Below are 25,815 nucleotides of genomic sequence, written 5' to 3' on the forward strand. Positions count from 1 at the left end.
GCTCGTTACACATTTTTCTACAATAAAAGGGTCGGACGTGCTGATTGGTCGTCGCGATCGTAGACCGGATTTACAATTTGATACGATTGTCTTGTAATTTTGTTTTTTATTCGGAAAATGCGCTACAAATTTTACAGTTTTAGTTTCCGGATATGTTATATATATGTAATATAAAACATATTTATTACAACAAGACATTGCACAAATGAATTCTCTTTGTAATTTACGTCGAGATTTTAGGTTTGTTCTTTTTACCTGAACTGGCTGCACTAGTTCAGAGTTCATCTTTTTCGCTCCACATTGGAAGAAGAAAGATAAACTCTGAACTAGTGTAGCCAGTTCAGGTAAAAAGAACAGACCTCTTGTATGTGTTGTTTTTAGGCACATGATGTGAGGTTACGTGTTATGCACTTCTTCGTAATTGATTGTATGTGTAATTTTGTAAGAACAATAATAAATAGAAGTATTTAGTCAGTGTTGTATTACATAATAGTAAACAAAATACAGCAACACACTTTTCAATGTTCTCAACCAAGGCACAGTTGATAAAACGTACTGGAAAAGATGGTATTGGACGTTATGAATTTTTAAAGCTCTTAGCAACTGAATATAAAACCACCAAGTCTAAAGGTAAGGCAAATGTGTAATTAATTATTATAATTAATACAGTTGAAAAATAATAAGTTGAGAAGTAAAAATTTACAATTGAAAAATAAATATTTATTTATATTTTTCAAATTATTAGAAGCAAAAGAGCAAGTGCTAGCAAACTTGGCAAATTTTGCTTATGATCCTATAAATTACGGTTACATAAGACAGCTACAAATAATTGATTTGTTTCTTTACGCTCTGTCTGAAAATAATCCAAAGTTAGTGCGTTTTGCTATTGGTGGTATTTGCAACTTATGTTTAGGTAAGTAAACATACAATAAGAAAGAATTGGAATAGAATTTGAAATCACAAAATCTGTTACATCCTATATGGTTTTTTTTTTTCAGATACGATAAATAAGATATACATTCTAAGAAATAGAGGTGTTCAGTTAATATCATCATTACTGTATTCCCAAGATGAGGATGTTGTAACATCAGCAATTTCTACCTTGATGTTTCTTGTCACATCTGAATCCAAAACTGAAATAACATCGGTTAAAATAATTAAATGCATGCAGGAACTTTCTTGTAACACTAATATTCGTATCAAGAACTTGGCACAAATATTTTTAACCGATTATTGTAATGCAAGTGAGGTGGGAAAAGTAAAGGAAAACAGCAATTAGCACTAGAAAGTGAATAGCTTTCTAAATCTAATATATTTTTGTTCAACTACACATCTTAGTAATTAAGACATTTGTATAAAAGTGAAAAAAATAACATTATGAGAGTAATTCAATATTTTCTTGGATTTTGTACGAGTCCTGCAAGAATCTCTTCCAAAACAAGGTTATTTTGTAACACAATGTGTAATCTAACAGAAGGAGATCAAATATCAGTTTACAGAAAGATAACAAATAATGACATACTCAAATTTGCTGAATTGACAGGTGATTTTAATCCAATACACACTGAGTCAGCAAGAAATATAGTTCATGGTGCTTTTCTCAATGGCCTAGTTTCGGGATTAATCGGAACAAAGTTACCTGGCGCGGGTACTGTAGTTATTGAACAACATCTCACATTTCCTAAACCGTGCTATGCGGGGGATATTGTAGAAATTACAGTGAAAGTTGTATCAGTAAGAAAAATTATTAAATGTGAATACACGTGTATAGCTAACGGAGAGAACGTCGTATTAGAAGGAATAGCAAAAGTCATGAAAAAAATATTGTAAATACATCTTGTATTTCTTAAGTAACTTGTAAATAAAATATTTTTTACTGAATATACTTTAATTATATTTGATACGATTTTATCAATATATAATTTATTATATAAAACCTAAATATAAAATAGAAATTGTGAATATTTAATAGTAAATATCTAAAAAATAAAACTGAGCAGAAATTAAATTGAGAACGATTTGTAGAGAGCCGTAACGCAGTTTTCATTGCGTAAAAATAAAACAATTTGAGAGATAAAGTAAATAAAATCTTACAAGCTTGTACATTCGAAGCAGTAAATAATTTAATTAAAACTCTTGAAAAACTCTTACTAAACAGTATTTACAGTTTTGATTAGTAAGCATTTCATGAATGACACATTTATTGCAATATTGAAATATAATGCGAGAGCATGAAGGTATCAGTCTTATTACATTTGAGTGAAGCTTCGCGAAGTGATAGTAAAAATTGGTTTTGCACAAAAGATAAATCACTGGTGCATAATTGCAGATATTTAACAGAGAAAAAACATTTTGGTATTTTCCTTATCTTTTTAATATTAGTATGGAATTGGTATATTAAAAATCTTGTCAAGTAACTGAATTAATTTAAATTTCAGGCCAAAATGTTTTTGATATTGATAGTGGTAGCTCTTTTTACGTCACATTCTTATGCAGAAAATAATATTAAATCTACAAATTCAACTAAACAGCCTATTGGCTGTGTCTGTGGTGTATTTTTAAGTGGACAATTTACGAAAGGAAGCAAAGAACAACCCAAAGGATTTCCTTTACTTGTCCATGAATATCCTGATCCACTTCCGTGTACTATTGCTGGAAATAAACTTTGCACGAGCAAATGTGTTGAAGCAGTAAGTGTCTACATTGAAGTTTTCAAAATTATTACATCTTTATCGATTCAATAAAACTAATTATTAATAACAGGATTTATAATTATGTTTTACAGATAGTGAAATATTTGCCACAAAGTCCGACAACTCTTTGTGCTTCTGCAGATCGTGATTTCCACAGAGAAAGGGTGAGTATTTGTATAAAAAATTTAATTATTGTATTTTATACAATAATTTTATACAATATACTATTGTTTTGTATATGCTATATTTTTTATTTGTTATTATATTTTATCATTTTATGAAAACAGAATTATATTTTCTGCTCAAGTCATAATTTAAAAGCACGATATTCTTTTTAACAGGCTTATCTTTTCATAAAAAATTGCAAAGACGAATGGATAAATACAAACCTTTCCGCGGGCAGAGAATATTGCTGTAAAGACGGTTCCTCATATAAGTGTTAGCGCAATATGATAAATTTAAGATATTTTTGTACAAGTTTAATTTATATAAATTCAACAAGTCGACGAAATAATAGCAATATTTGATTTTAAATGCATTTTATTCAACTCTCCTGGATACTTTGAATATCCCACCATTTGTCTAAATATAGCTTGTAGATCCTCAGATACGCTCTACACAAAGACCATGCAGGAATTCAGCACAAATATCTCAAAGCATCTTTCTATATTTAGATTTTGAGGTGTGAGAATTTTATGGACATAGTGTTTCAGTTCAGAATTCACTGGCGCAGTACTTATATTTAATTATAAATTTCATATTTCGCAAAAGTTTGAAGACAAGCGTAGTCAACAAAAGTGCATCATTGAACTCTATTCCGCATTATTGGGCCAAGTTCAAGCATAACCCTGATATTTCAATAAGACTACAATGCCACCTTCAAATTGCACAATCTTGTACTTTAACAATGGACAATGTTACAATTGCAATGTGTGATTTTACTGCGTAATTACAAAGATGTTCGCGTAGGAAACAGCGTTATGCAGTTAAATAAATGCACAAAAATGTATGTTTTATAAAAATACAGAAAAACTTTATATATATATTGTATATAGTTAAAACAATAAGAGATATATACGAGATTAATCGGAACAAATATAAAATGTGCGCACGACTTCTAGCGTGTCCGTTGTGCTCTCAACCAGGATTCTTAACGCTTGATGCGCTACGAGCTGGACTTGTAAGTGTCGCGACTCGACCTCTGATATGTCCTGTGTGTAACGAGGTGCTGTTAGGCATAGATAAATTAACTATACACTTGTTCGGCCACACAATCAACTTAAATAACAACGCAACGGAGACGTCCAAACACACAGACGTTTCTAACGAGCACATGTTCGCGATGCACAATGCGCACAACATCGCTCTGCACGATTGGAACATGTTGAAAAGTCAATCGAGCAAAGTGCAAACTTCAAACGGCAACAATAGAACCTGTTTAGATCCTGATGTGCTGAATATCGATAAAATCTCTATTATAAGTTCGCAGTCTCAAGGTCAAGAGTCGCCAGCCAAAACCGTAAACCAGTACGGTTTTACATCGGATTACAATTATGATAACGTGATAAAAGTAAATATCCTGCCGCAATCGAATGAAAATCAGAATGCAATGTCAAGATCAGTAACAGATCTGCAAGATGAGATATTGAAGACAAACGCAACGCAGTATTTTTGTAATGACAGTACCAGACATTTGAATATGATTCAAGGTAATATGCACGCAGAAAAGACAGCTACATCGGATTTAATTTCGACAAAAGTGACGGAAAATGCAGACACCGTGGAAACGAACACCGGCTCACATGTTGCGAAAGAAGGACTGACGATAAATTTAGTCGAAAAGGAAAATGATTTTTCTAATTTTCAATCGATTCAGAATGTAATATCAGCTTGCGCGGATGTGTCGTTAGAAAAAAATAATGACAAGCACAATTTGTCTAACACTAGAGACACCGTGCTGGACACAAACGATCAAAATTCGGAACACAGGATGTTGCCACAAACGTGTAACACCAAGGTATTCCGAAACATAGTGCCGAAAGAGAAAACTGAGAGATGTAGCACATGCGGTTTACATTTTCCCGACACCAATATTTTGACTTTGCATAAACAACTGGTGCACGAACAAGATTCAACCATTATCTCGGGAAAAGTTCTCAAAAATTACTCGTGTCATCTTTGCTCCAAGGTGTTCAAAATGAAAGGCAGTTTGATGATTCACATGAGAGTGGCGCATGTTGGACACAATTCAAGTAATTATTACACAATAGTTTAGCACATCACTTTGAATATAATCATAATATATGTGGTGTATTAAAAGAGTGTTATGATATTTAAAAGTTATTATTCATACGTGTGTACAACTTCGTGCAGGCTCTTCCCCTAAAGACGGTCAGGTTGAACTTGCGTGCAGCGACACTGGATATTCGTGTCCTACGTGTGGAAAAAAATTCAAAAAGGTAAAAATATATTCGAACTGTCTTTTCGTACCAGTTGCGATACAAAATAATTGAATTTTTCTATACAAAGTATTTTTGTTCTTCAGGAGCAACATGTGGTACAACATCTGAAAACTCACGAAAGTAAACAATGGGAATGCGACACTTGCAGCAAGATGTTCACAACGAAATATTTTCTGAAGAAACACAAACGATTGCATTCGGGAGAGATGCCGTACAAATGTAAAATATGCGACAAGAGCTTCACGTTTCAGCAGTCATATCACAAACACAGACTTTATCATAAAGATGACAAGCCTCACACCTGTACAACCTGTGGCAGATCGTTCAAAGAACTTTCTACGTTGCACAATCATGAAAGAATTCACACAGGAGAGAAGCCATTTGCATGTGAAACATGTGGTACGTTGAGAAAACGATAACAGTTGAGAGAAACGCAATTATTAACAATCCGTCGCTTATTTGGAATTGACTAACAACTAACATCAGTCACTTTGTCTACGTTAGTTTCTAATATGCTGTGCATGACTCAAAAAGGCAAGTAAATTTGAGAATAAAACCGCAAATTCTCTCTAACAGAGAATGAGCAATAAAAGGAAAAAAAAAACAATCCTGCTGTTTTATCATACTAAATTCTTTCGCAGGAAAATGTTTTCGTCAACGTGTTTCGTACTTAGTCCATCGTCGAATTCACACTGGAGTGATGCCTTACAAATGCACAATGTGTGGCAAAAGCTTTCGATATAAGGTATAAAATCGCGAAATATTTTAGTCGTGTGTCTCGCCGTTGCTACCAAATTTTCGTGCGTGTTTGCAGGTGAGCCAAAGAACTCATAAATGTCCCGCACAACAGACTACAGGCAACGTACAACAATCGTCAGAGATAATTACACAAAATACCGATGATAAAACAGTCATGCCACAGATAAATAATTCACAGGAAAGTCAATCGGTGATTAATGCTGGGAACAACAAGGAAAATAAATTTGTGTTGATCATAAATGCCCAAGGGCAACACATTTTAGCATTGGAGTCAGAAATAAATAACATATCCTTGGAAAGGAAAGAAGAAACTGTGGAATACAAAAGTGACAATGCGGAAAAAACTTCGCAAAGCAAGGTTTGGAACAATGACAACGTCAGTTCTCCAGAACTCAAGAAACCTGCAAAATCACATGAAAAACCACAACTGGATAATGAGAAAATCGATATCAAAAGTACAAGTGATTTCTTTTCAATGGTGATGTCCCCTCTTGAGAACAGCATACAGTCTCCTACTTTTGAGATGGAACACCTGAGAGTGTCATCGCCTAAGGAAAAAGAGAGCTCAATAAATTCTTACACGAACTTTTCGGAAGTCTCTGACAATATGCAAATAAATATAACACAGTCAAATTTAGAAGAGAGCTTTGTTGCTAATAAAGATGTTACCGATTCCTTGCAAACCATAAATGAAGAATCATTGAAGGAACTATTGTATGGTATGGATAGAAAATAAATATGACAGAGAGTACAAACTAATCGTAAATTCTATCTACTTTAATCACATCAAAGATGAAAATACATCAAGAAATGTATTCATTCTAAATGTAAAACTGTTATATATAATTGTGACCTTGTATATACTATCGAATTATATTGTATTTATAACTTGACCATGTTATGAAACAAGTACGACATGTGAACGAGTTGAATACCTACAATTTATATCATGTGCGATTATCTTTGATCGACTTATTTTATAGGTTAGGTTAGAAATAATCAAGTAAACATATACACGCTACATAACGTATAACCAGATAAGTTACTTTTGTTTATATGTACTTACTCTTAATACAAATTCTTTTCATGTCAGCTGTTAATTAATAAACTTATCTGCGCACTAAAACAAAACACGCGGAACACATTTTGACAAATTCTAACGAATCAAATTAAGCTTGACGATTGTGTATCTTTGAAAGGAACGATTGCACGCGAAACGACATAACCTGTTCTGATCACTTCTGACGCTTTTGACTCACAGAGACAGAGGACGCTTTCCAGCCAGTGATGTAAGATCTTGCAGGCTAGCACCAAGAGCACCGAAGTGTTGGGAGCCACTGGGAACACGCACACAAGCGAGAACCGCCGTTCGTGTGCGTGGAACACACACTGAAGCTGACTTCTCGCTTGTGTGCGTGTTCCCAGTGGCTCCCAACACCTCGGTGCTCTTGGTGCTAGCCTGCAAGATCTTACATCACTGTTTCCAGCTACGTACACAAGCGACGCTGTGTAACACAGTGGGTGCGTTCAGACAACTCAAGGGTTGAAAGATCATCACTTATGATAGGACTATTCTTCAAAATCTGCGGCGATTCCAAACGTACGATCCAATCAGAAGTGATTATCTCTCAACCGTTGTGCAACTGTTGAGTTGTCTGAACGCACCCAGTGTCCATTATTAAAGCCCCTTGCACAATGGAAGGAATAGCGATAGCGATAGAAGTAACACCAGTTTTAAAGAGTTTATATCTATAAGTACCGGTAAGAACAGCGGAATCTAACATATAAAAATACACACGTATCAATGCAGATCAGAAAACGGAATAAGCAATAGCGATAAAATTTCCGACGAGTTGGAATTCTGTGTCTGTTGCTTATCGCTATCACTATTCCCTCGCATTGTGCAAGAGGCTTTATGAGTGAGACACACTGGGTGCGTTCTGACAACTCAACAGTTGCACAACGGTTGAGAGATCATCACTTATGATAGTACTATTCTTCAAAATCTGTTGAGGTTCCAAAAGTATGATCCAATCAGAAGTGATTATCTCTCAACCGTTGTGCAACTGTTAAGTTGTCTGAACGTATCCAATGTGCACCAGTATGAACATTGCGCTGGCTCACAGGGCGGAAAAGTGATTCCACATTTTCTTATGAGCTTGGCCGTTCTCAGGCTAATCTCTCTGGTCAAACATTGTGTGACTTTGTCTGTGTTCCTTGCTGGAAAGCAACCATAGAACAGCGCAAGAAATTGATCACGAGTGCGAGTGGTTGTTGAAAACGAAACTTAGGCCTGGTTTATGCGGGCCTAGGATTTTAATATTTCTGTTTATTAACAGAAGCACAACAGAATGTAACAGAAGCATTGAAATCCTATAGTTGAACTGTACCCCAATTCCGGCATAAATTAACAGTTATTTACCCTCATAAACAAGGCCAAAACAAGGCCTTATTTGCCCGCATAAACCAGGCCTTACTCTCCAAGCAAACACCCAATTAAATATATCCGACAGTTTTGCTGTGACACAGACAAACGTTTTCGCGCCACGCTATTGGTCCCGCGTTTATTTCGCGTGCGTTGTGCACGCGAAATTTTGTGTGTGCGCGCTTTCACAATCGAGACGCGCGTTCTCGAATCCGATGCGAATCCGACCTTGCCCGTCGTCTGTAATCATCTCGGTCGAGATATCTCGTAGCAGACGACGAATCGACTTGACAGCTCACTCTGTATTTTCACGTGTCCCCTTGCGCATCGCATTGCGTAATTGGAGTCCGACTTCCAGGGAGGAGCTCCCTTTTTACGGTGAGTAAAGGGCGTTAATTCTTCCTGCTGGGACGAGGAGTCCGGAAGAACGGACTCCTCGGCCGTCGCGTGGATCCCGTTGAATGCCGGACACAGCTGATATCCCCCGGACAGATCCCCAGTTTTGACATCGCACGGCTGATTGTGTCGCGGTCGTTTATCATCGGTCAATTGGCTGCTGCCAGATGCGTTTCTCAGCCAATAGCCGCACGCCGAGATCGGTGACTGCGATATCTTGACATCTGGTTTTACGACGCGTCTTCCTCGAATCACGCGTTGTCGTTTCGCATCTTTTGATAATATTATTTATGCGACAATGAGAAAGAGAGAGAGAGAGAGAGTGAGTGAGTGAGTGAGAGTGAGAGAATGAGAGAGTGAGAGAGTGAGAGTGAACCTCACCAAGACATGACCCCCTCGTCGCGACGCGTCTCTCGTGTGTCGTGTAATTCTACACCGTCGCATATTTCGATCGGTTCGAACACACGTAGACGATCAATCGGACCTTGAAACGAATAAGCGTATGTTTGAAGCAAATGCGTCGTGTGTTGCGCATTTTTACAGTCGCTGATTCGCGAAGGCACACGCTCGAACGATAGATAAGATTTTGTCGTTCCCTGGACGTGTGAGCGTTTTCGGACCTTGACAAAAAAAAAAAAAAAAAAAAAAAATCGTATTGAACCGTTATCGGTGAACGTGAATTAACATTGATTGGAACAGCTCGTGATAAATGTAAAAAATTTATAACGTAGTGCGGGTTTTGTTCAGCCGTACGTTGTTATAATTTGAATCTCGAGTACAGATGAGATTAGCAGATTCACGCGCTCTTCTTTTCTTTTGCAAAGGTGAGTGATAACGAATTCGGTTCGCGTCGGCGATTTCCTGTCGGCGATAACGTCAGAGCAAATACGTGAATGCGCGTTATATAAATGAACACGCGCAGTGTGCGCAAAAGCACGTCGGTGTATAGGTTCGTTTTTTTTTTTTACACGTGCATGACGTTCCATGACGATGAATTTGCGATCGATCGATGTTTGTTACGTAGTACGTGAAGGAAGTGTAATGTGTTTCGCGAACAAAATTGCAAAATTGCAGTTCGCATATTTTTTTTTGTTGTTGTTTTAAAATCTCGATTTGCGTACGCGCGACCGACGGTTCGCGAGGACGGTTTTTCATTTGCACCGTCTGCACAACACGGTAAAAATAAAGATTTAAAAAACGGTCAAACAAGATGGCCGTTCGCGCCGCCGCTGTTTGCGCAGTAGCGGCAAATGGAGCACCCCGCATCGAGAGAAAAACTCTTGCGCATGCGCAAGAACAAGTATCTCCCGCATCTTCGTCACCTGTTTCGCTATCTGGATGATTCATTGCGCTGTCTCTGTTTCTTTTCGATATTATCTAATTCGGTTAAGCAGCTTTTTTTCTTTTTTCTTTACGTTTCTTGATGACATTGAATGAGAAGATTCAATGAGAGATATTTAATTAAGTTTAAGTTTTTCAACAATTTTACGTGTGCGATGTTTCGATGATTATTAACTCAGCATTAAAAAGTCGCGGAGATTCAATTCGCAATTTCGAACATTTTATTGTGATCTGTATCTCGCAAGTTGATCGTCAATTGAGTCGATTGAGGTTGGTCAAAGGTTACCTGAGATATAACAAAAAAAAAAAAAAAAACTACAGAAGAAACGCAAATATTCTAGAAAGGCATCTCATATTACGCGCGACTAAGTACGGGCCTGGTCCGATCACGTGATCTCGGTCTGGGGTTCTCGCACGCGCAGTGCGGAGTGGCAGCGTGAGGAGAGGGTGAGGGAGTTCTTATTCTCTCTCTCCTTCTCACTCTCTCTCTCTCTCTCTCTCTCTCTTTCTCTCTTGGCAGTGAGGGGAGCAGAGGTTTTCCGACGTACAGCGAAACAGTTTCGACGTGCTCGAATCACGTACGTATTATCCGCGTGTAGCTCCTGGCTGCCTGCGTGCTGGCTCGTGTTGGCGTGTGTGACATTGACGTCGGGGGCGGAGCGTCCTCGGGCCTCCCAGTCCTAACCAACCCGAGCGCCGATAGCCGTTGTCGCATTCCGCCGCGACTTGTCTTCAGTGCGCTTGGTTCGTTCGAACGTGCTCTTGTCTTCTTGTTGTTTGTTGATTGGTGGTGTGTGTACGTTTTGTAGTTGCTCTTCGCGCTGTGCAGACAGGCAACGACGAGTCAGGCAGCTCACTCGCACTTGTTCGTTTCTCACGTACCGTTGCGTGCGCGCTTAATGCATCTCCGCCGTCGGACCCCGTGCATGTGTGTTACGTCCGTACGCAACGATAAGACGAAGAAAAGCAGTCTTCCTCGTCTTCTCGCGTTTCAACAGGTCGAGGGAGGACAGCCTCGCGATGCCTTGGGCATGTTTTTCCCACATTCAGGTAAAGCAATACATATATGTATATACAACGTACATAATTTCCTATGATTATTGTTTTCGGAAGAAGTGTGCCTCTGACGAAAGCATCATGAAGTGCGTGGGGTGGGCGCGAGTGGGTGGGAGGAGGAAGAGAAGAAGAGTCCATAGGTACGCAAGACGAGGAGATAGATGAAGAGAGAAAGAGATAGAGTGAGAAAGAGGGGAAGAGTGTAGGGATAAAGGGCAAGGGAAAGAAGGGGGGTTCCTCTTTTTTGGAGGACTTCAACCTGAGGTCACGAAGAGAGCGAGAGAGGAGAAGTGCGTGTGCGAATCAGAGTGGGACAAAGAGAGAAAACCCGTCCACCATTACTTGATCACGAGCAAATGGTGGCTCGCTCGCTCGCTCGCTCACACTCGTTCCACGAGTCTTTGTTGGTAAAGAGCTAACAAATTCGAGGTTTGCTCTCTCTCTGGTTTGCGGAGTTTTTTCTCTGTTCGTTCTCTCGCTGACTCGCTCGCTGTCTGCGTCCTCTCGAAGCCTTTGTCAGAAAACTGAGTAACATACATACGACGTCGCGGTGAGAAAGGGAAGGGGTCTCCCGCTGCAATGTCAACGGCACAATTCCGCGTTAGCAGGCGATATCGGACGGACCTAGCAGTCGTGGTGTTTGTTATGATTCTCGGTTCGTTACTATCTCTCCTTTTGCTGCCATACGGGGGGAAAACGTTAATTGCGTATCGCGTACCGACCGTTTTATTTAGTCACGCTCTTGTTATCCAGGCGCATATGGCTCGCACTGAGACAAGGAGTTTTTTCCTCTTCTTTTCTTTTTTTTTTTTTTTTTTTCTGAATCACGTTATCGATATTGCTGCTAGCGTTTGTGCTGTCTACTTTGCATTCGTTATGTACGAACCAGCGTAGACGTGCAAATTCAGCAACAAAAAATATAAACGACACGACCGTTTTTTTAAGTAACGTTTGTGATGTGCTTGTTGAAAAAAATTGTATTTGTCTCGCGAATAAATCACACGCAATAAGTAAGCTTTATTGCGTTATTACGTTACTCTATCATATTTGTTCGGTCATGCAACTTCGAGTTGGATTTCGAGTGTGTGCGCGATAACAATCTTAAAGTAAATGTTTCACTTCGCAAAATATTGTAGTGATGTTTTCCTCTGACAAAGGAGAAAAATCTTACTGCAATAAGGAAAATCCTTTTGTTTTTGTCATACTCTTGATTTATATTCGGTTTCTTAATTATTTATCGTATTTATAAAAAAATGAATAAAGAAAATTTACGTTTACCTATTATATCCCATTGTTTCTTACAGAAATTATTTGTTGATCTCTTACATAAGTAGAAAAAATGTTGCACAATTTGTAATTTCTCAAAAGTTTGAAAATCAATTTATATTTTTGTATTTTTACAAATAACTATTGTGTGAATAATATTTATATGTCATAAATATGTTTATTATTATATAAACGTAAACCTCTTATATTTAGTTGTCATGTATATAATTTTGTCTTTACAGACAGAATAGTGGCATGAGTCGATTAATCTATGGCAGATCAACAAGATCAGTTGTCATCAGGGGGGTCTGTAGAGAAGGCCAGTGCTTCAGCAGACACCTCTAAACCTAGGGGGAAAAGCTCCAGTGGCTACAGAAAACGACAAAGTGCTGCAATCTTAGATACAGTGGAAGAGAAAAGACGTAGACAGACTACTACTAACGACTTCAACTCTCAAATTGATAGTACAGCTCACGCACACACAAACAATTCTTCCAGAGGTGAAGGCAGACTCAGAGGTGAAAATAGTAATCATGGAGCTGGCTTAGACTCTTATCCAGGTAGGTGTATGTAAAAATAACAAATAAAAGTAAGTTTATTCTTGTTTTTTCTTTGCTTATATTATTGCACAATCTTAACTCATTTTGGTTCATTATTGAATTAGAGTAATTAAACTGCCTGCAACGTTTTAGAGATATTTTTCAGCTCTCTTATCTTGTTGGATTAAATTACGATATCATGATAATTATGATAGTACGATGATATTAATTGTAATGCATTTATATCGTAAAATATTATGACACAGATACTGACTGGAGATTACATCATAAGATTCATCAAGCCAACTATAACAGCAATAGTAGCAGTACAAGAGTGCGTAGTGCAGCGAGGACACATTTACCAGAATTACCATTAACAGCTACTGATTGTGTGGCATCGCGGACGCGTTCTCGTACACCTCAAAATCCACAAGCATTAACACAAGGAACTAGCAGTTACGATCTGTCACTTCCTAGTGGATACAATAGTCGAAAGGCAAACACATACCACAACCTGGTAGCTTCATCGAGCACATCGTCAATCACTAGTCATCCATCCACATCAAGAGGGAGAGGAGGTTAGTACATATATCTCTCAATATCACCGATTGCAAGATGTGATGTGTGATTTGCGTGAATATACAATTTTGTTTTTAGGATTCCTTACATTGACACATAATTTCTTGAATCTCATAACAAACGCAAAAAATATAATTCTCATGCATATTTTTATGTATTAATTAAACTTTTTACTTTTTATTTTTGTCTTTGAATTTTTTATTTTTTGACATTAGTAAGTGAGAATATCATGGTTTAAATCAGAGCTGTCTTACTCTATGACAATCTATTTCTTAAGTTAGAAACATTAAGAACAAGAAAACAACTACTTATTTGTAGATTTTTATTAAAAAGATAGCTTTGATTTAAATATATATAAATTAAATAAATTAAAAAAATTTGTGTGTTCTGTAGTTTTACGTATAGTAATTTTAATTTATGTTAAAACATATGCGCGCATGAAGAGAGGAAGTAAAAATATAATAAACTTCATTCAATGAATGATGAATATTACTATATCAAGCAATAAAAACCTTTTGAAATTTTTTGTTACTGTGCAGTTATTATATTTATCTTTCTACTAAATCTTTCGTGTTAATTATTTTGACGAAACAAATTATGTATCTTTTGTTTCTGATGATAAACGTATTAGAAAAAAGAAACGACATACACAGATACATACATAAAATTGATAGGTGATTTCTTGAACAATGCACAGAGAAGAAGAACAAGAAAATTGCGGAGCTAGCATAGGTAGCATCTTACATAAACTCGAACAAAGAAATTCTTTGTGAAATATACATTTCTGTATTTAAACACATACACGGTTGTTGTATCTCTACTAAAATGAATTTCTGCTGATTTAAAGCGGAATTATAAAATCAATACTTGAAATCGTGATACACACACATACAGTATGAAAAGACATGTTGAAATTTTTTCGGAGCAGTGTTTCCCAATTCGCTATTGGATTTTCGTAATAAGTTAGTGTGTTGTATTGCAAATTTTGTCTTATTATTCTTATGATCTCGGATACAAGATTAATCTTTGTGCATAAAAATATGTGCGATAAAGTTAGTTAAGACGCTCAATCAAAGAATCAAAGATCAAAGAAAGTTAATGCGTTTTCTCGAGATAGGAATATAATAAAATTTAGAAAATGCAAGCATATTGTCAAAATAAGAGTCATAGATCAGACTGTATCATTAGGCCAGAGGATGAGCGAATGTCTGGAAGGATTTGTGTCTGCTGTCAAAGCACTTTTTCCAATATCAACACAAACCTACCATCAAGAAGGTAAGAAGGAGAACACACTTCGTACCACACACATTTTCTTCCCCTTATTTTCTCTTGCAAACTTCGCGTGTAGTTATAAATCAATATTTCTCAGAGTCATTGTGAACTCCATTGTGAATTTATATATTCCTTATGTCCATATACAAGTATCATTCTACTTAACGTTAGGGTAAAAACTTATGTGTCAAATTCGTTTGTGCATGGTATCAGTTATTATAAAATTATATTCAGGAAAAATTTATATAATCGTAACACACACATTTATTGTACAGTGTGCATACGTTTTATTAAGTTTGATAATTATCTCTCTCATGTAAATAATATGTAACATATAAAACTACATCATCATGTTCTAATCACTATGAGAACATTTATATATTACATCAAATTGCAGATTTTTACAGTTTTTCTTTGTATGTACTTAGAATGTGTCATATCAGTTTAATGTATATAATTTAATAAATTAGAAATTAACAATGTGTGTTTTAAATAAAGAAATCAGTATTTACACATCGACTCTTTTAAATTAAATAAATATGCTAAATATTTATGACTTGTTTACAAACATTTTCGTAAAGTTTATATAAATATATAGTATAATACAAAAATAATAATATTGAGATGTTACATATACACACAATATAATTTTCGAAAACCTTTAAATTAATGTAATAAATATTGCTTTTTGAATTGATACATAAAATTGTGAAAAGTTTTTTCACAAAAACATACTTCTTTCAACGAATATAAAATAATTATATTATTATTTCATTATGATTCTCAAATTTATATATTATATGTTGTTTTTGACTGCATCTAAAAAAGAATCTAAAAATAACGCAAAATGCAGAATTATTTAAATGATGCAATAATATATAAAAAAAATGTCTAGAATCTTTATTTTTTCCGTAAAAATTGTTCCGTGAGAATTGTTATCAAATAACAGCATGTGCTACTAAACGAGAATTATTGTAGTGAAGTACCAGAGACCTAGGGTAAGTCCCACTTGCCGTTTGCATAGCTCGTGAGCGTTATCCTATTTTTGTTTAACTTTTGATGAAAAACAAGGATGAAACGATTGAGCTTTGCGAACAACAAGTGGAACTACCTCTAGAACACAAAAAACCCCACTGTGATTTAGTGTGACTCTCACAGCAGGAAACATATTAAAGTAGTTCTATACAATAAAATTACGGTATTAATTCCAAAAAATTCTAAGAATTACCGCTTCATGTTCTACTTACGAAAGTTTTGCTACTCAGGTAAACAGATGAAATTGTTTTTTTGATTTTCCATTTCTTTATTTTGCTTGTACTATATTATCTAACAGCAGAGGCGAAGGAACATTTTTAATCTCATTTTCTTATTCTTCGATAAATGTGGTGTAGGTAGAAAACTAGCTGAAATCAATGTTATTTCAAATAAAGAAGCAGACTTGAAATAATCTTTATAGTTTATCTAACTTATACTTGTGTGTGTGTCAGTGATATACTATTTAAATAATACCGTGATTTGGAGTTGTTTTTTTTATATCTCAAAAATATATCTAATAATTAAATTTGCTAATTGTGTGTAGTAATTAAAAAAAGGTTTATAAAGTGAACAATTTTATATAAACAATATGTAAAATTGTCTAGCTTTAGAAGATACAAATTTATTTCTACACAATATTGTGATAGACAAAATTGTATATAATATTGCATGAAATATCATGATAGAAATCATACATCACTTATAATCATCAAACTTGCGAAAATGTTTGAGTTTTATTATTGTGCACAATAGGATTTACATTTTTACTTTAATTTCTATAAACATTTTGCCCATGTATCTTTTGAAAATGTAAATATTAAAAATATACGTACATTACATTATGAAAATTGTGTATTGCACAGCCATAGTCACATATACAAATCACATAAACACACAGAAGTTATTTCTTCATTATTTTAATGATTATGTGCCATTTGAATATTTTAGATTCAAAATCACACGGTGGTGCAACCTGTAGCACAAGCAGTAGTACGAGTAGTCAAGTCCTGGGTGTAAAGTCAAGCATCAGAGTGGGTAACGCAGCAAGTAACTCTGTGGAGAGTGGTGGGGGGGCGTTGGCACATGACGGGGCAGGCACAAGTGGCATCGCAACGGCCACTGTCAGTCCACCTGTGTCTGCCACCGCTTCTGCCAACCCTGCACACCCTCATTCTACACACAAGCACCTGCTACGCACCCGTGCAAAAGCTTCCGGCGAACAATCTAAGGAACTGCCAGCGAGTAACAAGACTTCGGGAAAGCATCATAAGAAAGATTCTACAACGGGTTCCTGCTCGAGTTCCAGGTAATTAACCTTCCGTCAGCTGATTCAGGATCATTTTTTACTCTTCTAAATAGAACTTGTGCTATGAGTCAATGATGACTCTGAGTTTGCTCGCTGTCGGATGGTTAAGCCGGGTACTCACTTAAGCTGGATACATCGTGTGAACGAACAAACGAATGTGAAATTGATCAATTGATCTGTTCGATCAATCGATCCATCAAATATTCGCGTTTATTGTTCATTTGGTGTGTATCCAGTTATAACAAATGCTCGTTGAAACAGTTTTCTCTTTTTTTGCAACATGATAACAAATTATACTATATGATTGACGTTGCAGACATCGTTCCTCATCGCGACTGAGGAAGCCGGTTGAGAGCGGTTCTGGTGGATTGAGCAGTGTGCTAATGTCAGGGAATGATTCCATCAGCGCCACATCGGTATCATCCGTTCCTAGCAGTCAATTAGTCTCAACTACAGGTGAGGAGGAGTCGGCATCAACTGCTACATCCGCCACAGGTTAATTGATGTTGACAAGCTTGATGTGTGTTCCAATATATATTTGTTAAATTACTTCGTAATTTAAAATATCGATTTTTTAAATTTGTGACACAAAGCTAGTGGAGGACCATCTGGATTGTCAGGTACGACTGGTGATAGCGAAAGTGACGATGGTGAAGTCGGTCGATTACAAGCTTTGTTAGAGGCTAGAGGTTTACCACCACATGTGTTTGGTGCTCTAGGATCTAGAATGCAACATTTGCTTAACAGAAGCATGGGCGCGAGTTCTGGTATGAAAATAATGGAATATTTCTCTTTCAATTGTTATGATTTGATAAAAAAAAAAAACTTTGCATACTTCACAAACCGATTACTTATTTATGTGTTGATTTTAATTGTTTTCAGCTGCTAAGGCACAACAGTTATTAGCCGGTTTACAAGCTGTTGACGATGAAGGAGAGCAACTACAAGCTGTTATGAACATGGGAGAGATTCTTGTAATGGGTAATGAGGATACTTTAACAGGCTTTCCTGTCAAACAAGTTGTAGCGGCTTTAATCAATTTGTTGGGAATCGAGCATAACTTCGCGATAATGACCCACGCATGTCGAGCTCTCACGTATATGATGGAAGCATTGCCACGGTCGTCTACCGTTGTTGTGGACGCGGTGCCAGTATTTTTACAGAAACTCGAATCAATCGAATGTATGGATGTAGCTGAGCAATGTTTAACAGCATTGGCCATGCTGTCACGCAGGCACAGCAAGACAATTTTACAAGCAGTATGTATAATCGTTCTAGCTTGCAAACTTTAACACAATTGATGAATTTTTTTTTATATACAATTACATATATTCTTTATATTAATTTATTTTTGCATTTCAAATATTTGAATTACTCTGCTTTAAAAATATTAGTATTCAATAGAAGTAATTTTACTAACTTTTTATTTCAGGGTGGAGTATCGGCTTGTTTAAAGTTTGTTGACTTCTTCAACATAACGGCGCAACGAGCAGCTTTGACGATCACCGCAAACTGCTGTCAAAATCTTAGTCATGAAGATTTTCATTTGGTAGCCGATAGTTTACCGTTATTAACGAGTAGATTGACGAACCAGGATAAGAAAAGTGTCGAATGTGTATGTCAAGCATTCAGTCGATTAGTTGACAGTTTCCAACAGGATCCTGTGATGCTACATAAGATCATCAATGCTGAACTTCTACAAAATTTGCAGCAACTGGTGCGCTTGTTTTCATTAAAATATTTACTTTTGTTCTCTTTTTTTATACATTATTTCGTACGTTCTTATTACAGCTTATGATGACACCTCCAGTCAATAGCACTTCGAATTTTATAACCGTACTACGAATGCTCTCTGTGATCTCGAATCGCTGTCCCGATCTGGCACAGTTGTTATTGCAACAAAATATAGCTTTCACGTTGAGTTACTTGTTGACCGGATCCCTGGAGGTCAAGACCGAAGATGTGGAATTGGTGCCGCGTTCACCGCAGGAATGGTTTGAAATTACGTGTTTAATTGAAGAGCTCATGCCTCCATTGCCAACAGACGGGATATTCAGTGTAAATAGTTTACTCGAACGGACTAGCAATCAACAGGAAACTGTCCAGTGGGAATGGCGCGATGAAAGGCAGTGTGCGCATCCGTTCAGTACTATAGATTCTAGGATTATTGAGGTACTTCTTTTTTTTTTCAAAAATAATTTTTGTTTACAAATACCCTAATCTATTGCTAGAAAGTCGAAGCATTGATTATGCGTGTTTTTCAGATGGCGTTTCAAAATGGTGAGGATGAAATTTGTCTTTCCTCTTTAGGGCGAACTTATACTATAGATCTGACAATGATGAAGCAAATTAACGAAGATGGTGGAATGGCAAGAAGTATATTTCGTAGAATAAACATCAATTCTCCCGAGGGGAAGAGTCCTACTTGCTCATCTAGGTGCGTTCAACTCTCGTAAAATTTGCGACTTTTCTTTAAAAAAAAAAAAAAAAAACATTATTTACATAATTGTTATATTTTTGACTGCAGTATGGATGTCGTACCTCCGGTAATCGAAACAAACGAATGGCTAGTGTCTTTCATTCGAACATTATTCTCTGTATTATATGAAGTTTATAGTAGTTCAGCTGGTCCTGCTGTAAAATGCAAGTGTCTCCGAGCTCTTCTTCGTATGGTGTATTATGCTTCAACCGATTTACTTAAGGTGAGATGAGATGCTGATATTACATATTTTCTATTCAATTTATTTTAACTTAATAACTCACGTGTTCTTGCGATATATTGTATTTACGTTTTTTTACGCAGGATGTTCTAAAAAATCAAGTGGTTTCATCGCATATAGCTGGTATGTTAGCGTCGCAAGATTTACGTATAGTTATCGGGGCTCTTCAAATGGCGAGTATCTTGATGAAGAGATTGCCTCAAGTGTTTGGGGTACATTTTCATCGCGAGGGTGTGCTGCATCAAGTTCGTCAGTTAGCAGATCCCGAAGTACCTCTTGGTGTTTCACCACCTAAGTGCCCTTCTGGTAATTACACCAAAAATTTTATTGTTATCTTCACATTTTCGTTATCGATTATTACGACATTTAGTGTTCCAATTGCATATTACGACATTTAGTGTTCCAATTGCATATATATGATTATTTGTTGATAACAAATACGAGATACTTGTTATACGTATCATAACGACATTTGTATTGTATGTATTTAGGTACATCATTACCAAGCCCACAGCCAGGTCCGTCTAATACACCACTTTCTTCCACCGCAATGTTGTCTTCTAGTAGTGCCACGTCTCCGGTTGTTTCTCCATCTTCAAATGGCAACATATTGTTCGGTACTATTCCGTCGTCATGCCAGTATAAACCAAACATCAGTGCTTCGTTAGAACACAGAACGGAGTTGAACAATAGCGTAGAAGAATCGAGTACACCGCAAAGTGCTCATTTGTTAGTATAATAAAATATCAAATCTGTAAAGAGATAATCATGATGCTAAATATTTAAAGTTGTGGTTTTTTTTTCACGTATTAGAAGAATCGGTGACGTGCTGAAGAGAAAACGGCAGAACAAAAAAGGTCGTTTCTCGAGACTGGGAGGTGCAACCACGCCGCAACAAGCGCAACCGGAGTCTCTCTTTACCGGTTTCACTCCGAAGAACAATCGATTTTTGGGGAATCTCAATCCGGCCAAATGGGGCCGCAAGTCATCATCGTCCAGCACTAGTAGTGACAAGAGAGACTCGAGCTCGTCCACCAACTTATCGAAACCACCGAGTAATCCTAGTTTAACTGGCGGAAATCGAGATAAGGCAAAAGCGTGGGTGCGCGAGCAAGCGGCCCAATTCCTGGCGAGATATCAGGACGATGCTCCTTGTTCTCATCCTGCTTTGACTGTCCTTGCTCGACTGACTGCTGCTATTCAACGATTACAATCAAATGTAAATGTAATGATCAATAGTGTTTACACATTTTTTACAATAGACCGTAATTTCTGTTTGTTTGCAGGAACTGGACGAAATGTTGTCAGCGCTAACAGAATTACGAGATATAGTTCTTGAGAGCGACATATCGCCCTTCGAAATGAATTACAGTGGTCTTATCAAGGCTTTGCTGAACTACCTCACTACTACAGATGCACCAGGCAATCGTTACGATCGCCTCCGTATGTTTTGGAAGTTGTTTGCCGAGTCCACTGTGAGTAGAACCGACTTTTTCTTTTTTGCATTTCAAATATATCCGCGCACATATTGCAAAATCCATAACATTATTTCCGTATACAGATGCAACAGAACTATGATATTGTGGATCTTAATCCCGGAGCGTTCGGTGCTCTGGTAGCAAAGTTGAATAGTTGCGTTGCACAGCTAGAACAATTTCCGGTGAAGGTTCATGATTTACCCGCGGGTTCTGGTGCTGGTCGCGGCGGTACCAGTGCTCTAAAATTCTTCAATACACATCAACTTAAGGTATAAAATTGAGCTTATAAATTCAGTTATATCTCAATCTTTCGAGTTTTCTGCAATCAATTCTATTATAAGTGTCATAACGCGAATGTTTTGATTGATTTGTAGTGTAATCTTCAACGGCATCCGGACTGTAATAATTTGAAACAATGGAAAGGCGGTACTGTAAAAATAGATCCACTTGCGTTAGTTCAGGCAATCGAACGGTATTTGATGGTACGCGGATATGGTAGAATACGAGATGCCGATTCGATGGTCAGCGATGACGACAACAGCGAAGACGATATTGACGACACTTTGGTATGTATTTTCTCATAGTTGTCCTTTGTTTCTTTGGAATCAATGGAAACTAATAAGATCACACAAAGTAAATAATTATAGTCACTCGTTGATTCCCTTTGCCAGGCGGCAGTTGTGATAAGTCAAGGATCAGCTAAACATAAGCTTCAGTTCTTAATTGCTGATCAAGTTCTACCTTTTAATATGACAGTATATCAAGCTGTCAGGCAGTTTGGATGTTCCGGAGTGGATCACTCTGAAGCAGAGGCTGATAGTGAACCGCCTCTTGGACACGACGCAGTATGGGTGCAGACACACACAATATATTACAGGTATTTTGAAGATACTTTTTGTCTCAACTTCTAACAATGTCTTTAAAAATAAACAAACGTGATTTGTTTATTCTCTTTTTTATTGATAATGTTTCTATACTTATAATTGGCGAAAAAAAAAATTTTAATTTTCTTTCGATACAGACCTGTACCAGAAGAGGATACTGTAACTTCCCCAAAATCAGGGTCGAGTTCACAGGGTAATAGCAGGAAGGGAAAAGGAAAAAGTACAAAGATTAGTTCGAAGAGGAAAGAAGACAGTTTGTGGCTAGAAGGGATAGTTCCATCTCAACACTGTCCTCTCGCGCCGTATTTGTCACCCACATTGCCACCCTCAGTGACCATTACGGATGCCTCTCTCGACGGGTTGTGTCTGCTGCGACTTTTGCACGCTCTCAATCGTCACTGGGGCATATTGTTCCCTCATCTGAAGAGCATGAGTTTATTGTCGCCTCAGGACTTTATTAACACCAAGATCGCTGCAAAAGCTAGCAGACAGTTGCAGGACCCATTGGTGATTATGACTGGAAATCTACCGTCTTGGTTACAACAGATAGCGACTGTCTGGTGAGTATAATTAGTAAAGCATTTTTGGATGTTTTTTTCCTATTTTCTTTTTTCTTTTTCTTTTTTTTTTCTTTTTTTTGTTGATAATTCAGAATTTGTTTCCAATAATCTGACGCAAAACGTTTTGAAATTTTAGTCCTTTCCTCTTCCCATTCGAGACAAGGCAGCTACTGTTATACGCTACGTCATTTGACCGAGACAGAGCTTTACAACGTCTCTTAGATTCTGCACCGGAACTTTCGGGTTCTGACAGTCAAGAGCGCGTTACGCCACGTTTAGAACGAAGGAAGAGAACTATTTCGAGAACGGATATTCTTAAGCAAGCCGAGCAAGTGATTCAAGATCTAGCTTCCAGCAAGGCGTTGCTTGAAGTGCAATATGTCAACGAGGTTTGTCACTTTTTGTGTATGTTTCGTTTTAGATTATTAAATTAACATTACAAATCTTTAACTCAATATGTTTTTGCGCGTATTACAGGTCGGTACCGGCCTCGGCCCAACTTTAGAATTTTACGCTCTAGTCTCTAAGGAACTTCAACGCGCTGATTTGGACCTGTGGCACGGTAGTTCCAATCCTGCCGAAGACGGATACGTTAATCCTTTACACGGGCTTTTCTCCGCGCCCATTCCATGGAATACTAAAGTATCTCATCTAGCTAAATTAAAAACGAAGTTTAAATTTCTCGGAAAATTCATGGCGAAGGCAATATACGATTCTAGAATGGTATGTATGAAAATTACTTGTCTGCTAAATTGCTCGACGAATTTTACCACGATTGTTCGTCTAATATACGTTACTCTCTTCTTTCAGTTGGACTTACCATTTAGTTTAACCTTCTATCGCTGGTTGTTGGGAGAGGAACATACGTTCACTTTAGCGGATCTGGCACACGTGTGTCCGGACGTGTATCGTACTCTTAGCAAACTCCAAGAAGTTGTAAGAAAGAAGGAAGCTATGGAAAAGGATCAGACGCTGCAATCGAACGAAAGAGCTCAGTTAATCGAATCGCTCGAGTTGGACTCTTGTCCAATTGCTGATTTGGGCCTTGTGTTCGAGTTGCCAGGTTACGAAAATATCGAATTGAGAAAGGGTGGTAGTGAGATACCGGTTACTATTCATAATCTAGATCAGTATATTAAGGTAAGTATGGAAAGGTAAACGACAGATCGCTCTCGACGCTCTCGACGTTTTTGATAGTGTTGCCTAAAGGTATTATGTGATTGACATACACGTGATTTCTTGCAAAATTCCAGTTGGTGGTACACTGGTTCTTATACGAAGGAGTGTTCAGACAAATGGAAGCTTTTCGCGAAGGGTTTGAATCGGTATTTCCTCCGTTGCAATTACGATTATTCTTTCCGGAGGAACTTGAAGCGGTATTCTGTGGACACGCACAAACTGGCGGACAATGGGATGTAAAAACTCTTGCCGAGTGCTGCAGAACCGATCACGGTTACACATCTGATTCGCGCGCCATTCGTTTCCTCTTTGAGGTCATGTCGAAGTACAACAGCGAAGAGCAGCGACAGTTCATTCAGTTTGTTACCGGTTCACCCCGTCTACCCGTTGGAGGTTGATATATACATAACATTTTCAAACTTTATTTGTCGAAGTATAACAAAAGATGTTAATTTGTTTTCCGGGTTTTGCATTTTTCAGGTTTCAAAAGCTTAACACCACCGTTAACAATAGTACGCAAGACCTTCGATCCGTCTATGAAGACAGATGATTTTCTACCATCAGTAATGACTTGCGTAAACTATCTAAAACTGCCTGATTACACTACTTTGGAAATAATGAAAGAAAAATTGCGGATAGCTGCGCAAGAGGGCCAACACTCGTTCCACCTCTCCTAGAAACAGATGAAAGAGCGTCTTTACTTTTCTCTTTACTTTTGTATTATTCACGTCCAACAATTATTCGAACTTACTTGACATCTACGTGAAATTTGTATGTGTTTTGGTAGATGAGTACAGTAATGACTACAGTAGGTGTTTTACCTCCCGTTTACTTTTTCGGAAATTCTTTCCATTTCTCTGTTTTTTTTTTTTTTTTTTATTTCGTTATTTCTTGAAACAAATTTATCGGAACATTTTCTCTCTTTTTGATATTTATATAAAATGATTACGATTTGGAGTGTAATATATATACTTTGACCAGAAAGAAAAAAAGTGCAAAGCTACATAATTAATTACCGAATCGTACGAGTTTTCACTGGTACGAGTAGTTCGCGAGCAACCTCTCGTTCTAAGGAAAACAAAAACTTATCTCTTCAGTGTGTTACAATAAAAAAAAAAGAAAGAAAAAGATTTGTAAATATAGTCTTAATATACGCAAGTCGATATAAATACTTTATATAATAGTAAACGAAAAAATATTGCTCTATAAAATACTACATTAATTAAATATAATAGCCCGAGATCCGGAGGAGAACATTTGCTAAACATAAGTAAATTTTATATCAGTGATGATGCATTTTTGTTTTGTGTTAAGGCATCGCCATACGTCGCCAGTTTTTCCGCGCGTTTCATAATCCGCGCGGAGGAAAATAAAATAAAATAAAATAAAATAAAAACAAAAAAAAAACAAAAAAAAAAAAATCTCACGAGCTAAAATCAGTAAGGGAATGCGCACGCGTTTACGACGGAAATATGAAGGCGCGCGTCTCATCGTTGGAAACAATGCTAATTCCAGACACACACAGATACATACATACACATACACGCAATACACCGTGTTGTGTCTCTCGCTGCTATCCTCTATTTTATAAACGATCTCTGTGTTCGCTGCTTAAGTTCCAATGTGAATTGTAATGCGCGCGGATCACGTTTCGCGCGTACGCAAAAAAAAAAAACTCCTAATTTAAGTTTAATCAATGTGTAGCATTCATTATAATAATAATTATTATTTGATATTTTTATTATAGGTAAAATTAGTCCAATTATTACTTTTATTTAGCGGTGTAAGAGTGCAACCAGAAAATCGTCAAGAATCGCCGTTGCGACATGTGTGAAATCGAAAGAAAATTCCGATACCCCATTTAC

General features: G+C 37.1%; 4 protein-coding genes across 12 annotated transcripts; all 4 read left to right on the top strand.

Moving 5' to 3' along the window:
• Positions 1-370: 370 nt before the first annotated feature.
• LOC109855627 (armadillo repeat-containing protein 7) lies at positions 371-1,377 on the top strand. The gene is made up of 3 exons (XM_020430082.1): positions 371-630; positions 746-913; positions 999-1,377. Exons 1-3 carry the CDS (start codon positions 522-524, stop codon positions 1,277-1,279), a joined length of 558 nt encoding a protein of 185 aa, XP_020285671.1. The 5' UTR covers positions 371-521; the 3' UTR covers positions 1,280-1,377.
• A 601-nt stretch (positions 1,378-1,978) lies between these two features.
• Positions 1,979-3,151, top strand: LOC109855628 (follicle cell protein 3C-1). The gene is made up of 4 exons (XM_020430083.1): positions 1,979-2,355; positions 2,439-2,690; positions 2,786-2,857; positions 3,035-3,151. Exons 2-4 carry the CDS (start codon positions 2,445-2,447, stop codon positions 3,134-3,136), a joined length of 420 nt encoding a protein of 139 aa, XP_020285672.1. The 5' UTR covers positions 1,979-2,355; positions 2,439-2,444; the 3' UTR covers positions 3,137-3,151.
• Positions 3,152-3,675: 524 nt separating this feature from the next.
• Positions 3,676-7,141, top strand: LOC109855623 (zinc finger protein ZFP69B-like). The gene is made up of 5 exons (XM_020430074.1): positions 3,676-4,945; positions 5,067-5,152; positions 5,239-5,554; positions 5,797-5,900; positions 5,970-7,141. The coding sequence occupies exons 1-5, from the start codon at positions 3,688-3,690 to the stop codon at positions 6,648-6,650; spliced, it is 2,445 nt and encodes an 814-aa protein (XP_020285663.1). The 5' UTR covers positions 3,676-3,687; the 3' UTR covers positions 6,651-7,141.
• A 1,473-nt stretch (positions 7,142-8,614) lies between these two features.
• On the top strand, positions 8,615-24,876 carry LOC109855588 (E3 ubiquitin-protein ligase TRIP12). 9 transcript variants are annotated; one of them, XM_020430018.1, is made up of 26 exons: positions 10,681-10,820; positions 10,886-11,126; positions 12,641-12,958; positions 13,204-13,515; positions 14,705-14,791; positions 16,772-17,129; positions 17,446-17,624; positions 17,723-17,896; positions 18,012-18,388; positions 18,562-18,846; positions 18,921-19,301; positions 19,394-19,566; positions 19,657-19,831; positions 19,933-20,155; positions 20,341-20,578; positions 20,663-21,068; positions 21,136-21,324; positions 21,411-21,596; positions 21,702-21,893; positions 21,975-22,204; positions 22,349-22,771; positions 22,908-23,160; positions 23,249-23,494; positions 23,582-23,911; positions 24,025-24,343; positions 24,431-24,876. In XM_020430018.1, exons 3-26 carry the CDS (start codon positions 12,670-12,672, stop codon positions 24,625-24,627), a joined length of 6,222 nt encoding a protein of 2,073 aa, XP_020285607.1. In that variant the 5' UTR covers positions 10,681-10,820; positions 10,886-11,126; positions 12,641-12,669; the 3' UTR covers positions 24,628-24,876. The 9 variants fall into 9 exon arrangements, with proteins under 9 accessions (XP_020285608.1, XP_020285611.1, XP_020285607.1 ...); XM_020430019.1 differs by lacking the exons at positions 10,681-10,820; positions 10,886-11,126 and adding an exon at positions 8,615-8,717; XM_020430022.1 differs by lacking the exons at positions 10,681-10,820; positions 10,886-11,126 and adding an exon at positions 9,462-9,559.
• The last annotated feature ends 939 nt before the right edge of the window (positions 24,877-25,815 follow it).

The sequence above is a fragment of the Pseudomyrmex gracilis genome, unplaced genomic scaffold (assembly GCF_002006095.1).
Source record: "Pseudomyrmex gracilis isolate BER0280 unplaced genomic scaffold, ASM200609v1 scaffold_93, whole genome shotgun sequence".
Lineage (NCBI taxonomy): Eukaryota > Metazoa > Arthropoda > Insecta > Hymenoptera > Formicidae > Pseudomyrmex > Pseudomyrmex gracilis.

Coding starts and splice junctions, on each gene's coding strand:
- LOC109855627 (XM_020430082.1), top strand. CDS start 522: ATGTTCTCAACCAAGGCACAGTTGATAAAACGTACTGGAAAAGATGGT. Junction 631..745: donor TAAAACCACCAAGTCTAAAG/GTAAGGCAAATG, acceptor TCAAATTATTAG/AAGCAAAAGAGCAAGTGCTA. Junction 914..998: donor TATTTGCAACTTATGTTTAG/GTAAGTAAACAT, acceptor TTTTTTTTTCAG/ATACGATAAATAAGATATAC.
- LOC109855628 (XM_020430083.1), top strand. CDS start 2,445: ATGTTTTTGATATTGATAGTGGTAGCTCTTTTTACGTCACATTCTTAT. Junction 2,691..2,785: donor CGAGCAAATGTGTTGAAGCA/GTAAGTGTCTAC, acceptor TATGTTTTACAG/ATAGTGAAATATTTGCCACA. Junction 2,858..3,034: donor GTGATTTCCACAGAGAAAGG/GTGAGTATTTGT, acceptor TCTTTTTAACAG/GCTTATCTTTTCATAAAAAA.
- LOC109855623 (XM_020430074.1), top strand. CDS start 3,688: ATGCACAAAAATGTATGTTTTATAAAAATACAGAAAAACTTTATATAT. Junction 4,946..5,066: donor GCATGTTGGACACAATTCAA/GTAATTATTACA, acceptor AACTTCGTGCAG/GCTCTTCCCCTAAAGACGGT. Junction 5,153..5,238: donor GTGGAAAAAAATTCAAAAAG/GTAAAAATATAT, acceptor TTTGTTCTTCAG/GAGCAACATGTGGTACAACA.
- LOC109855588 (XM_020430019.1), top strand. CDS start 12,670: ATGGCAGATCAACAAGATCAGTTGTCATCAGGGGGGTCTGTAGAGAAG. Junction 21,325..21,410: donor AGTTGTTTGCCGAGTCCACT/GTGAGTAGAACC, acceptor TTCCGTATACAG/ATGCAACAGAACTATGATAT. Junction 22,772..22,907: donor CAACAGATAGCGACTGTCTG/GTGAGTATAATT, acceptor TTGAAATTTTAG/TCCTTTCCTCTTCCCATTCG.